General features: G+C 42.6%; 1 protein-coding gene across 6 annotated transcripts in view; it reads right to left on the bottom strand.

The window, feature by feature from the left end:
- The window catches only part of grin1a (glutamate receptor, ionotropic, N-methyl D-aspartate 1a), a 32101-nt gene extending 20338 nt beyond the window's left edge, over positions 1–11763 (bottom strand). For 2 of the 6 annotated variants that reach the window (XM_030064873.1, XM_030064874.1), the window contains exons 1-7: positions 11072–11763; positions 8315–8449; positions 7777–7953; positions 4608–4670; positions 3656–3753; positions 2329–2450; positions 425–599 (exon numbers count right to left, since the gene is read on the bottom strand). In XM_030064873.1, coding sequence (XP_029920733.1) covers positions 425–599; positions 2329–2450; positions 3656–3753; positions 4608–4670; positions 7777–7953; positions 8315–8449; positions 11072–11320 — 1019 coding nt within the window. In that variant the 5' untranslated portion in view covers positions 11321–11763. The remainder of the gene's footprint in view (positions 1–424; positions 600–2328; positions 2451–3655; positions 3754–4607; positions 4671–7776; positions 7954–8314; positions 8450–11071) is intronic. The other 4 variants (XM_030064876.1, XM_030064877.1, XM_030064878.1 and 1 more) reach the window with 3 other exon arrangements.
- Positions 11764–14359: the final 2596 nt, after the last annotated feature.

The following is a 14359-nucleotide window of genomic DNA, read 5'->3' as shown; positions in this document are numbered from 1 at the left end:
GCTACAAGGATAGGAAAACAAATGCATTGGCCTAAAGGCTTCAACTAGAAAACAAAGCACCTTGACAAATGCTAATTTCAAATTAAAGGGACTGTATAAAGGTCCTGCTGTAAAAAATAAATGCAGTGGTGTGATTATGCGCTTTCCCTTTGATTTACAGTCCTGTATGCATGACTGCAATTTTAATTGTTTCAGTAATTAAACGTACAACCTAAGACTGCATTAGAATAACAACACTGAGTTTCAGAGTGAGGGATCAAGTTGTGTCAATACTGTGCTATTTAAAAACACTAGTATTGGTATCATTTTCAAAATGTTGGTATTGACTTGGTGTCTTAGGGTCATCGATATCTTTATGTGTATCAGCAAAGGGAATGAAGGAGAGGAAAAAAGAGAGAGTGTGTCAGTCTACGTGGGGGTGTACCTTTTAAAGAGAGGCCCTGTTTTCCAGATGTTGGTGTTCCCCACACAGCCTCTTGGCGGCTCTGTGATATTCTCCTTTTCAAAAAGTTCCTGGATGGACTGGGCCACTACAGCCACCGCATCATTGATATGGGCGGACTCATTCTTCCCGTTGATGAGCTGGAGGCCAATCAGACCTGAGACCAGGCCAACAACAAGACAACAAACACAGTCACTGGCCCGAGCGGGTAACAGCCTCTCAGGATCCTTTTGCAATGCACACAGTAAAAACTTATAGGGCCTCCAGTCTGGACATCCTGAACAAAGGTCACACATCAGCTGCTTGATCTATTGTTGCTGTCTGATGCCTCATGGGATGAAATGAATCTCCACATCCTGTCAGTTAAGCCTCCTATTATCTATTATCTCTAAACACATTGTTTTTTTTTGTTTGTTTTTTTTCAAATGTAATGACTTTTCCTAATTTAATGTCAACAAGCGATAACAGAACATGAACATGATGATATGTTTTCGATGTCCTGGACACCTTTTATATGCATCGGTGTTTTTCTTCGGGCTCTATTTGACCCCAGGCTTTTTTAGCCGTATAAACCATAAAGGAACATTTGTTTTAGTTGTTTTGGATGACACCGAGGAACTATAAAATGCCGTTGATAATTGTCAAAATCTTCCCTGCTGCTTTACAATCACACCTGTGACGGTGAGAAAAGTCGAGTTCATGTGACATTTGGGATGGAAAAACATGATTCCCACAAGAACTTTGATGTATAAGGGCGCTCAGTGGGGGAGGTCATGTTTTATTTAAAGGGCTATGCAGGTAGTCAACAAGAAATATAAAGTACATGACACATAAACCTGGGTAACAATTTTCTGGAGGCTTAAATTACTGGGGTCAAATTCTCCCTGACTGATAAAAAAAAAAATGTTTGTAAATGTGAAGGTAACAGGAGGGTTAAAAGATGAGGCGACAGAAATAAATGGATCATTTTCCTGATGTTGCCACTGTTGACCTTTTCCCAGCATGAGCAAAGAGTCCCTTGAAGTTGGATTTTTTCTGTTGTTTTATTTTTTTTTCCAGCCCTACCAGCTAAGGGATCAGCACAAGCAAAGCACAGTTTGTGTAGGACCAAACAAACACACCATCAGACCTGTACTTTAAAATAAAAAAATAATAAAATAAAAAATACACTAAAAATTAAGCAGACCACAACGACAATCCAACTTCAGCTAAGTTTTCTGATTGCAACCAGGTCCGTCAGTGTTGCAGAAGCCACAGTGGTGATTTGCGGAGACGGGTGGAGGTGCGCGTTCGACACGGACAGGACAACAAACTCTCTGCGGGGGGGGTAGTTTGTGTTTGAGTGCCTGCGGGTAGACGCTCGACTGCTGTGACCACAAAGTGATAATAACCACGTGAGACTTGTGCAAAATCCGGAGGGTGGGACAGTGGTGAAAAAGGACTGTTGTAGCTTACCATTCTATCTCAGTTACACCTCAATGTGGTGGGGTTGCAAGAACTCCCTTTATAATTCATGACAAACCAAGCTATTAATACGGTAGAATAGCACAGTGAGTTCAGCTTTGGATAACCCAGTGTTGCTTTTTCCATATAAATATCCATCTGCATATTCATCTGCACTTTAGATAAAAATAAAAACAGTGATCCAGGATAAACATGTTTTAACTTGGAACTAAGAGTGGTACATGACTCATTTAAACCTTTAAACATGGAATGCTTAAACGTTTAAATGCTTAACATACAACAAGCAGTTATACAATTAATCATGTAATGCATCCATCCTATTGGTTAATCTCTCTCTAAATCCTGTGTGTATTATGATTGGCCTCCGAGCCAAGCCGGGGTTAACTCATTTATTACCGCTGATCTTTGTTGGATAAACGTACCGTCTGGTGCCTCACTTAGGGCTTTACCCGACATCTCCCGCTCGCCCACCAGCCACACGTAGCCTGAGCCTGTCATGTTGAGGAAGCGGGCAGCCTTGTATACTGCAGCAGCGTCCTCCTCACTAGAATTTACCATATTGGGGGGAAAAAAATGATTATTTTTCAAAAAAAAAAAATCCTATGTAGGTAGCATAGCGAATAATGCCAGATAATGTACCTTAACTCCAAGTGTAAAGAGTGAAGCTTACGATAATCCGGATTTGAGGAGTGGCAGATTAACCCACAGTTTGTTTTGGATTTGTGCATGCATGCTGTCCGTCACGTCATTAACGATGCGCGCTGGCATCATTGTGAAAGTGAGCGCTTTCAATTAAACACAGCGGGGCTCAGCCTCATCTGCATGCTCTTTATCTTTTGCGCCTTCTTTAACCCAGTGCAATTTTATGCAAATTCATCATTAGGTGTGAATAAAAGCTGAAAAATGTAGCCATCTGGAACGGGCTCAGAGGGAGCCTCAAGCAGGTACGAGGAAAACATGATAAAATTAAATGATCCTTAGAAAAACTGAGTAAAAATCTCAAAGGACTATTAATATGTCAGAATAGAAGAAATAATGATTGTGTCTTACTTTGATTTTTATTCTTAGAACTCATTTAAAAGCAGTATATAGTCGATGGGGGGGAGTTCGCCCAAAATGCAAAAAAGATATTTTCCCACTTTCTGTGCCTGAGAACTATTTCCTGCCAAACAACACCAGCAAACTGCATCTACCTGGCCACAACAAGTATGAATTAGAGAGACAGATATTTTGATATTTTGTTGGTGTTCTTCAGCAAGAAATAGTTCCCTGTGAAGCTGAAACTGAAATGAAACACCGGATCTAAACTGATAGATTGCAGGGACAAGTGGAAAAATATTTTTCCTCCTTTTGTATTTTGGGTTTCTTTAACTTTATCAGTCAACAAATTCAAAATGTCAAGGACTCGGTATATTGTTTACAACTCTCTGTGTTTTTTACTGCCTAAACACTATGTGTAAAACAAAAACCTGTAAATTGCTTTAATAATTTGCGATTAATCATTGTGTAAGAATAAATTGTAGTATTTTCATGCTCCTTTATGGGTTCAGAGAGTTCTACACCCCAAGGATTTATGTAACCTTTTACAAAAGTAATTATATAAACTGAAAAATGTACATTCGTCAAGCCTAAAGACAAGACTGTTTTTCTTCTTAGGAGTCGATAATACGGAGATGCAAGGTTTTGGTTGGACAGCAGCGGGATGTGAGAGCTTGTTCTGAACAAAATCTCCGGTTGAGGCGGTCTCACCTGGCGGAGAGGATGATGACACGGGCCTCCAGCTCTTTAGCCTCCAGCAGCAGGGCAGTTAAGTTAGTCTCCTGGCTGAACTGGAGGACTTTCTCTGCCTGTGATTGGGGCACAGCAAAGGTCAAGCCAGCTACTTATCCCTACCGTACAGACACCATGCTGCCTCTTTACCTGCTTTGCTTTGAGTTTGGTTGATTTTGTTTGAAAACGAGAGACAGAGAAAAAAAAGAAAGCGATCCAGGGGAATCGGCTGAACTAAAAAAAAAAAAAAAAAAAGAAAAAAAAAGAAAAAGAAAAAGCTTGGAGGGAAAAAAACTTTTGCATTTGTTGCATGCAAACTGAGGGTTATCAAGGCTCCAAAGAAGGACGTGCATGTTAGGTAGGGGGAAGAAGAAGGTCAATGCAACCAGTAACTAAAAACGGGTGAAGGGGAGTGAGGAGGACTTTTTCCCCCAACAAAAAAACTGCTGAAAACTAGGGAAAGTGCTACAGAACAGGAGGAAGTAGCATCTGGGAAACGGCTTTGTCCCACACTACCGGTTCTCCACAAAGGAATGGACTTGCAAACTCTTTTTGTGCGTGTCTGTGTGTATGTGTGTGTGTGTGTGTATGTGTTTGAGTGTGTGTGTTTGAGTGTGTATGTGTGTGTGTGTGTGTATGTTCTGAGTACATGCATTCCTTTATTGAAGGAGAAAATGAAAATGATAAAAGCCGGGCGCTGTTGACTGATTTTTTTTTTCTTTTTTTCAAATAACCGAAAATTATAGCTTTTTTCATAACAAAATCATTCGTCATTTAAATCATAGGGAAATGTCTCAAAGTAAAAAATTAAAGAAAACACGTGCTACCAAGAGTGGGACATTTCTGGGTCGGCTGGTGACTGGTTGGGCTGGTTTCTAGTTGCTACGTTTGGAAAGTTGGTGGGCGGCGTGCATTGACCATGCAAATATACCTTAGGTCCTCGCTTGTTGTCATAGGACAGTTGGTCGAGGTTTTCATAGTTCCTTTTTTTATTCTGATGAGTAATGTGCACAGAGAAAATATGCAGACACAGAAAAATATTATAAACAGTTGAAAATGGAGGGCAGTAAAGCATTCCAACAAATCTCCACTTTTCTGCTTCAAATTGGGATCTTTAACTGTGGGGCTTGCAAAGAACATCAAAGGTGAGAACTGGCTACCGATGCAGCTAAAGGAGTCCTGTGTGCCGTCTAACGATGTCATTCATAATCCCACCGCACAACTCAGCCGACGTGGCAACCCAGCGATTCTCTAACTGCCCTGGCGATTCGAAACTTCATTCAGGCGCCTCACACTAAAGGCCCTCAGGCGTCACCATTTTGAATTCCGGTCAGCTCCTATGTATTGTGAGAGGAGGCACAGGGGAGCCTTGCCTGAGACGGGGAGCCATTTTGCAGTGAAATATCAGCATCTTTCTGCCTCACAGGCTTCCCTGCACAGCTGCCTGGCTTCACCGCTCACACACCTCGGTGCACTCTGGCTCTGTTTCCTTCCCTTCACCAAGTTGACGCTGATTCTGCAGGGGTTCATTATACCGGCTGACAGGCAAATTCAAAACAAATCCCGTTCACAACTACTCCATTCACATCGGCTGACAGGGATAAGAAAACCTGTCATGCTGTTTATTCTGTTGTGGTCTTTGCCTGAATCGTGGCTCTCTGTGGCTGTTTGGCATTGACATGTTGAGGTAAAAAGCAAAATCTTAAATCGTCATCAAGATATAGTAAATCTTGAATTCATCCAAGTCACTTAAGCAAGACATGTATAATGTCAAAAACACTGTAAATTAGTCTTATTGAGGTAAAAACAAGTGGAAAAACATTAGCGGGGGTTGCATGATTCCACTATTTTCAAGAACGGCTCATTAGTGTAGCAAACTGTCTTGATTTAAGGGATTTTATTTTGAAATTAGGAAGATCAATCAAAATATTAAAGTATAATGTCGCATGACAAAAGACGATTCTGTGAAACTGCGCTGCCCAAGAAGTGAAAAAGCGCTGGAGACAAAATAATTCACCAGCAGCTGACAGGAGAAAAGTGGTATTTTAATACACAGCTGCATTTAACTTTGATATTTTTGCGGGAGTCGTACTTAATTCATCATCATGATAATATAAACTGTCTGTTCATGTTAATTAGTTACGCATAAGACTTGAGCTACCACGTTTGGTGCGTTGCAAATCCTTTTTTTTTTTTTATCCTTCAACGAGAATCTATTTTTCATGAGTCTCCGGCAAATGGAAATTCTCCTCATGAGCAACGTTCCAGCAGTGTTGCAGAAACCTGGGTTTGTTATTTTTTTCCCCAAGAGTTCCTCCGAATGCTCTATTTTTGCATCCTCACTCAGCCATGAATATTGCATGTTGCGTTGCTCATGTTTGCACTCTGACTAAGTCCATTGCGTCCGGAACCTCTTGGCTGGTAGTGACAGTGATCCCTGTGTGACTGTCACTGCGTCTTGTGTCTGGCCTCACTCATCATTTTCCACGAGTCAAAAAAAAAAAAAAAAAGTAAAAAATATTCGGTGTTTATGCAATGGAATGTGATAATGAGCTGGAAAAAACACACCTCTGATTTTCAATTTGAGCTTAATGTAACAAAGCTGTGATTTAGCCTACTACTGTTACACTGGTGGCAGATGAGTGAAAACAGTCGAAAACTTTGCATTATCTGGCAGCCTTATCCAAAAACACTAACATTGAGTGCACAGGTCAGGTTTTTGTTTTGTTGCTAGTGAACAGTGTGTCACGACACATGGCTCTTGACGCACACGGGCTACTGTGTGAATCAAAGTCGTGACACTGTGGTTATGGGACAGTCTAGAGCGCCGTGACTTCTGTATGAATATATATATATATATAAGTGTGTGTCATCATTACAGCCTCACAGGCGACAGCGTGATTGCAACTTCTCTTGGCATCACTGGAGTCATTATTTATTTTTGATTATTCAGCCTCATAGAAGACTCCCCATACTCTCATCTATTTGAAGGACTTTCCGTATACAAGTTTGTTTTTTTTATCTGGCACAGGACGTGAGTCACTGCCAGATGACATGCCTTTCAGTATCAATGATTATATTGCGTCGACAGGATTGAAAAAATCCCATGCAGTCAATTCAAATGCTCCTCTTTCTTTAAAAGCTGCTGTCGACTTCTGATCAGTATTGATCCTAATTAATTAATTTAGAGCAGCCTTGGCTGTTATTCACGCAGCCTGCTGTGGATTACCATGGGTGTGTGTCATACTAAATTTTTCATCAGCTTCTGATTTAATTACATCTCTAAATCGGGACTCATTTCACCCTGCCACACAATTACAGCAGAGAGCCCTAGAGAGGGACGTGCATCTCAGAGTTAAAAAAAAAAAAAAAAAAAAAAAAGACTCCCTTCATATCTCATCTTATTAAATGGATAATAATTGTTTTCTCTTTCCTAAAGGGTGTACATAACCGCAGTCTCAAGTATGTTTTGGCTCAAGGTAGATCGGCATTTTGCTGACCCACATACACTGCTCAAAGCTAAACTTAAAATGGATGCGTCAGTGGTGGCATCTCTTAGGGGAAAAAACAACTCCCATATCTTACGAACATGACCTAACAGGGTACAAAAAGCACAAAGCCTCCATGTACCATAATGAACCCAGCCATCCATTACATGTTGTGCCTCCAGGAGAGGCAAGGAACACCTGACTACCACCATGGCCCCCACAAACACAATCCCCTTACACAAGAGTCGGTGATGGTTTGCAAAGCCCCAGGTTAAAGTCCACTATTTGGCTCCCAATATGGATAGACACAGGATAATTTGGACTATGGCGAAAAGCAACGTGAAGATGAGTAAATAAACATACAAACTTCTGTCAGATTAGACCACATTAGACGCTGTCGATGTCTCTAGGAATGTTAGCCAGTGTTTACACAATGGTGAGAAAGAGATGTGGCCACACAACAGAAAGGAAAACAGTTACATACATAGAAGACCTTTGAGGTTAAAAACAGAGGCTATGCTCAAGCCTTTACACTCGCACGCGCGCGCACACACACTCTGGGTGGGGTGGGGGTTTGGGTGGGAGGGGTCCCAGAGAGGTGGAGTGTCTCACCTTTGTTTCTCTCTCCTCCAAGAGGGTCTCAAGCCTCTTTTGGGCAGCCCGCCCCTCGTGGTCGTCGCTCACGATCAGGATGATGTGGTTCCAGCGGAACTCGCGCATCATGTCGAACCACACGTGAGCCTGGTGGGAGTAGGGAGGCACTGTCCGCAGAAAGGACAGATGGATACTCTGACGGGAACAAGGCAGGCAGGCGACGGAGTGAGTCTCTACGGTTTTACTGGCTGCTGTTTTACGTTTGTGGTTGCCGTAAAGTTTCATTCATAATGCCTCATGAATGCTCTGCTATAATATAAAAAAAACATTACGCAGGTCAGAGCCATTATTAATGATGTCCTTTCACTTTCCAGCTGCAAAGCCATTTAATCACAGCGATCCTAATGGACGCTGATGGGTTGTTTAATCTAGGAAGCTTTTGAAACCCCCCCAAGGGAATTCCTCACTCCCTCATTTTCCTTTTACTCCCCCTCCTTTTCTCTCTCTCTCTCTCTCTCACTACATCTCTCTGTCCATCACTCCATCCATCACTCACCTTGTCTGAGTAGATGGACATGCGGGTGGTGAGCCCCACCACAGGAATGCGATAGAAACCCGCTGTGTAAGACACAGGCGTCGGAGTGAGGTGGTCGTTGGACTGGGGAGGGTGACTCACCAGGATAGCGTAGACCTGCAGAGGAAAGGGGGAGTTGATCAGATGCCCTCACACATGCAGGTACACAGGGAGAGGAAAAGATGCTCACCCACACCATGTTTTTTTTTAGGTCATCAGAGAGCCACATCTAAGCATGCATTTTCAGATTTGTTAGTCAGTCACGAATCATAATATTAATATTTTATTGGTTTGGCTGTTTAAACAGACTGCGACACACTAAGAATTAATGACTTTCTAATTCTTATAGAAAAAGCTGGGTTACCTCATAAAAACTGGATGGTCTGTGTGCATCATTACTGCTCTTAGTGATATTCCTTGTCTTAATCCAGGATGACTAACAATAAGTGGAACAGTTTAACAGGATTAAATTCCTAGATTGTCCAAAAAAAAAAAAAAAAATCAGCAATAGTGCACACACACACACACACACATCCATCTGCTGAGAGCCATTGAGTCTGCACACCAGAATAATGCACCCAGTGGTGAATTTATTAACCTTTTGACGGGGTTTTATAAGGTAAGGACTAAGAAATGTAAGAAATAGTCCTGTCTGCCAGAGTATTTATGTATAATAGACTAAAAATAACAAGTTTGTAAGGAGCAAGTCTGTAAAAGGGGAATAATCTGTGATAGAAGTACAAGAGCAAAGGCATCTTTATCCCTTGCAAAAAATTTCTTAACTGTGTGGGCTGGCAGACTAATATTCATTTTCTGCCCAGTTGGTTTATTCTTATCCCTATATGAGGCAGACCAATGTGAGCCAAGTACTGTGGGGAAAAAAAAAAAAAAAAGATTCTCTGTGTGACAAGATGGCATAAATTTCTTTCTTAAAGCTCTTGGGAAAAGCCTCTCAGGTCCAAATGAGAGGGATGAAAGCTGGCATGACTTTGCAGATATGGATTGTTCGGTATGAGCAGCCCGTATGGTTGGGCCGAAAACGAGGTCTTTCATCCAAGGCCTGCTCCCAGGCATCTACTCTTCCATCTGCCATGGACTTTCCTTCTCAGTGACTGTCATCACCAAAGAGCCAGTCTCATCTAATTAAGTCTTCCATGCCTCGACAGACGTAGACCGATTGCTTCTTTACACAGTGTAAAGGTGGTAAGTAAAAAATGTGCGTGTATGTGTAAAACACACTGAGCCGTTGTGGTTGTAATCTCTGGGGCCTGATGGTTGGATTACACACTAATGCATTAGGCGAGCATGTGACAAGATACTGTGTGCTACAATAATATGCTACAAGCCTCCATCAATTAGAGTCATTACACTAAGCAGAGGGCCAAGGACGTGAGAGCAGCACTAAAGCAGTGGGAGGGCAGTGTGTGTATTTCTTTGTGGGCATGTAATTATAGGAGAGAGAGAGAGAAAGAAACACTTCACGCCTCAACACTCTGCGACACAATGTTGGTGCTTTTTAAAAGCTATGTTGAGCATTACATGAGTGGATGGTCTATGCGTTTCAGCGTGCCTCAGTGTTTAAACAACTCTCAGAGGGGTATGTGCGCTCACACTATGCATAACTTATGAAATATGTTTTGTTCGTCAGATCGGCAGCACATATGGTATGAATCTTCAGGCCTTTTGCGTTGTAGAATTACAAATTAGCTTCTGTGCCATGAAAAACTGCATATAGTCCTGATTACAAAACCCAGTTCTTGCACACTTCTGCACTATATATACTATGCTATTTTTACATCATTGCATCATATACAGTGACTGACTGATCCTATTGAGAGAGTGATCCTCTCCTGGAAGATAATATAGCCAACAGAAAATGTCTGCATAAACAGTCCAGCCATAGCCTCTTTTTCGATTTTGGATTTTATGCAGTCGCACACACAGAGAAAGCAGAACCATAGCCAAGTCACTAATTCTGAAGGATGCTTCAGTCATTTCACTCTTCATTGGCTCCTTTGCAGCTGAGCAGATCTGCAGCTGTGCACTCTGAACTGTACAGTTGCCCTCTCATCCGACATATGCCCCAAAACTAAAGCCTGCTGGATATCCATAAAGCACACTGGTTTATGGGATTTAGATTTATGAAATTCTACAAACATGTAACATGTGCACCATGTCTGTTCGGGCACTCGTGGTCAGGAGAATTGCCCGAAAATGAAAACAGGATTTTCAAGTTGGACAACTGGCAGGGCTATATTTTAATGATGCATGCTCTTGCAAAGTGTTCAGTCTTTCTTGGAAATAGTGCCCATGTTTGTGCTATAGAAAGGGAAAATGATACAGTCCAAGGCTTCGGACACACTAGACAACACAGAGAATTACACACTGAGTAGCCTGTGATTCAGAGTTCATGACTGATGATTTTGGCAAATGACATGATCACAGATGCACTATTACCCATTCCAGAGACTTTTTTTTTTTTTTTTTTTTTTTGTTACACACGGGAGATCTGATCATGACAACAGAGAAAAGGCTCCTGAACGCCCCAAGTTTTGATAGATATCTCTCGATTGTATTACTAATATGGTTTGTCTAACAGCAAATGAATTTTGCAGAGGGCTACGATCCTTAGATGGCAGGTGGTGGTGGGCATGGAGCTTGTGAATTAGACTATATGATGATTCAATGGTAAGAGGCAATTGCTCGTTTAGCGCCCATGCAGAGGTAACGGCAAATTACCTGGCTGGAGATGAGGTCCTCGCAGACAGAAAGGGCCATTTGAATGGCGTTGGGTTTATGCGTTACGGAGATGGCGGTCAGCTTGAACTTATCCCTCCCGTAGATCTGGTTGGCTTGAGTCACGGCATCTTTGAAAACCTGCTCGTACCTCTTCTGGCTCAGGACGGCCCCGATGTTCACAATCTTTGGCTCACAGCCGGCCCGCGCACAGGAGCACGAGAAGAGCACCGCCAGCAGAAACAGACGCATCGTGTGAACCACCAAACAGCACAGTGCAGCCCGGTCGCTTCTCACCCTGGTGGCGGGTCGGCTCGACCAGCCTCTGGACAGCACGGCTCACCCAGTTGGTGCACGACTGCAGCCACAATCCAAGTGGACGGTGCGGGGGTGCAGAAACACTGACGGTGGCTTTTACGTGCAATGCGGAGGAATGTACATGATCATATTAGGACACCAACTGCAGCATGCATGCACAGCCGTATGGATTGCCCGAGCTGCACTCTATCCACTTTTTCTGCTACTGTATCATAATCGCCCCAAGCAGATTTCTTCCACTGTTTTAAGCGAGCGGTTAAAGCATAATCCAAGCTTTAAGGCAGCTTCCCCTCTGCGGTGTGTGTCGCTCCCTCGCTCCTCCGTGGGCTCTGCGCGAAACGATCACACTGATGCGTCGCTGGTTGCTCCGGGCTGAGCGGCTGCTGTCCTTGGTGCTGACAGCTGTGCATGCGCGCCGCGGCGATTGCGCGCACCCGCCGTCTTTACCCAGGTTTGCGCGTTGGCGTGTTTCTGCCGCTGCTGGGGCAGAAGGAAAGGAGCTGATCGTTTAAAAAATAAATGCCGACTTGTTCAAAATACCCCCAGAGCGATGTCATTCATAATAGGAGGCGAAAGACAGGATCAAGGAGAGCAGTGCTGGAGACAAAGACGCGCAAGTCAGAGCGAGACGTGCTACAAGAAAAGGGTATAGTTATCAAAACAAAGAGAATACAGGCTACAAAATAAATTCACATGAATGTATGGGTATTTTTTTCTTCTTCTTTCGTGTGCATGTGTGTGCTGGAATGAGAAACAACACTGTGACCCAGACGGCGCTGTGCAACTTCCCCCCCAAATAATTACAGTAAAGAAAACAGCAGATGGGGTTGGCTGTTCATTCCGCTCTATTGGGTCGCAGGTCATGGCTGAACCAGGCACAGGCCTTGATGTAAATTATTTTCTACCACTCTGGAGGTCTGACATGTTGTGTAGCGCCCCTGTACCTCTAGACAGCTAATTAATCACTCAGCCATGTCAGTGCCATCCGTTGTTTCAGCCTCTTCAATCATGCGTTGGCGACACACCTCGACACAAGTAGACGATGCCTGTCTTGGCCTGAGACAGCATCACTTATCAACCGTGACTAATTCACAGAGTAATGCGCATTCTTTATATTTAATCACGCATGTATGGACAATGGGAGATCAGATTGTGGATGATGGGTAATCTCACTGAGAGCAAACCATCCCTTGTTTGAGGAGATGGAGCGGAGTGTTGAAGTAACAACGGGAGCATCCCCAACAGCTACATATGCGAAAGGAATCAACCTCCTGGTTACCTTGGAAACAAGACTTCTACAACACACTCGCGCGCATGCACGCACACATGCACGCACGCACGCACGCGCGCACACACACATACACACACAGAGAGGATTTGTAACGTCAAGGAAATATTCACTGGCAACCCTACAGTAGACTTTTTCATCACAGCAGGAAATGTCGAAATAAATCAGTTTAACAGAATGCTTAAGTGACACGAACACACAAAAACAAAAGGGAAAAGACCTCTGTCAGAGAGAGTGTGCATGTGAAGTAGGCAAACAGTGGTTTATTGTTTTATTTCTCAGTATTTTTTTTTTTAAATAGTCAAATATTTCAATAATTAATCTTGCAGGGAATCACCCCTGTGCCTGATATGTTTATTCCATGTATGAATAGATTTATCAAGAGTGCTAACTTCATAGAAACTGAAATTGGAAAAAAAAAAAAAAAAAAAAAAAGGTGTTGAGGAAATTAGGCCAGTAAAGACATTGAACAGTCTGCTGAATTATAAATCAAACAACACAGTGGTGCCTCAGTTGTGTTCCAGTGGGCTGATAAATTAATAAAAGGCTGTAGAAATCAGCATTGCCATCAGATGCTGGCTACATTTCCAATATCATTTCAATATGATTTGATAAGATTTTTTTTTCCATTTATGATAACTTTGCCTATATCACCTAAAACTGATATCACATAAGGTTCTGACAGAATAAGTCTTCACATTCTTTTCAAATAATTTAAAAATAATCAGTGAAATTGACATTTTCTACAAGAACACCATCATAAATGAAGCTATACTGGATACAACATTTTATGTGACTTGGTGTTTTGAGAGAAAACACCCCAGCAGAATAAGCCAACCTGCACTTTAGGCTGACGATGAGTAGTGTTAAAATTGTATTTCCCTGTGCAGAGTTGAACAGAGCTCCTAATGATTACCCTGCCAGCCTCAGGGTGACTGCTACAGCCAGTTTATATTAAACTCACCACTTACAGGGTGGGCTTGACAGGCCTCCTATTCTGTGGGGTTACGGAGCCCTCCCTGTCCCTCTTCCAGCCCACCCACCTTACTCTCACACATCAATAAAGCTGGACCAATCTGCAATGCAGCCATTATATAATGTTGTTTGCTACCACAGCAACACACCGTTAGTCCTACCGTAAGAACAAACACACTCCAAAACAACATTCTCAAGCACAGCAAGACTAACATGCTTGAAGTAACTTGAATACACGCGTACACACATTTACTGAGTGCAGTAAGTGCAGACATTCAAACACACATGCAGCGAGTGTATATGCATTTGCACCTGCATATGAAATGCATGCAATATGCACACACACATGCAGGCACGCACAAGGACACACTCTTGAGTTCACACTTTGAGCAGTCCACCCACACAGAAGAAATTCAGACTCATGCACCACCCACACACTGGAAGGGTAGGAGGGGAATATAAGTGTGTTTTATCAGTCTGCTGTGTGTATGAAAGACAGAAAAATGGCAAAGGGAAGGAAAGAACACGGAGAGCATGTCACTCTTGACTCATACATGCTTTAGCTCTTAGCATTACAGCAGTATATTTATGTGAAAATTGTGTGTGTTTAACTACATGTATGTTCAGAGCACATGCTTTGACTTGGTATGTTTTACAAAGATGTCTGAGATCACTTCGCCGCATCAGGAAACCTTTTTGCACGGAAATAA

The sequence above is a fragment of the Myripristis murdjan genome, chromosome 12 (assembly GCF_902150065.1).
Source record: "Myripristis murdjan chromosome 12, fMyrMur1.1, whole genome shotgun sequence".
Taxonomy (NCBI): Eukaryota; Metazoa; Chordata; class Actinopteri; order Holocentriformes; family Holocentridae; genus Myripristis; species Myripristis murdjan.
Note: the sequence above shows the minus strand (reverse complement) of the source record. Positions and strands in the feature narration are given on the sequence as shown.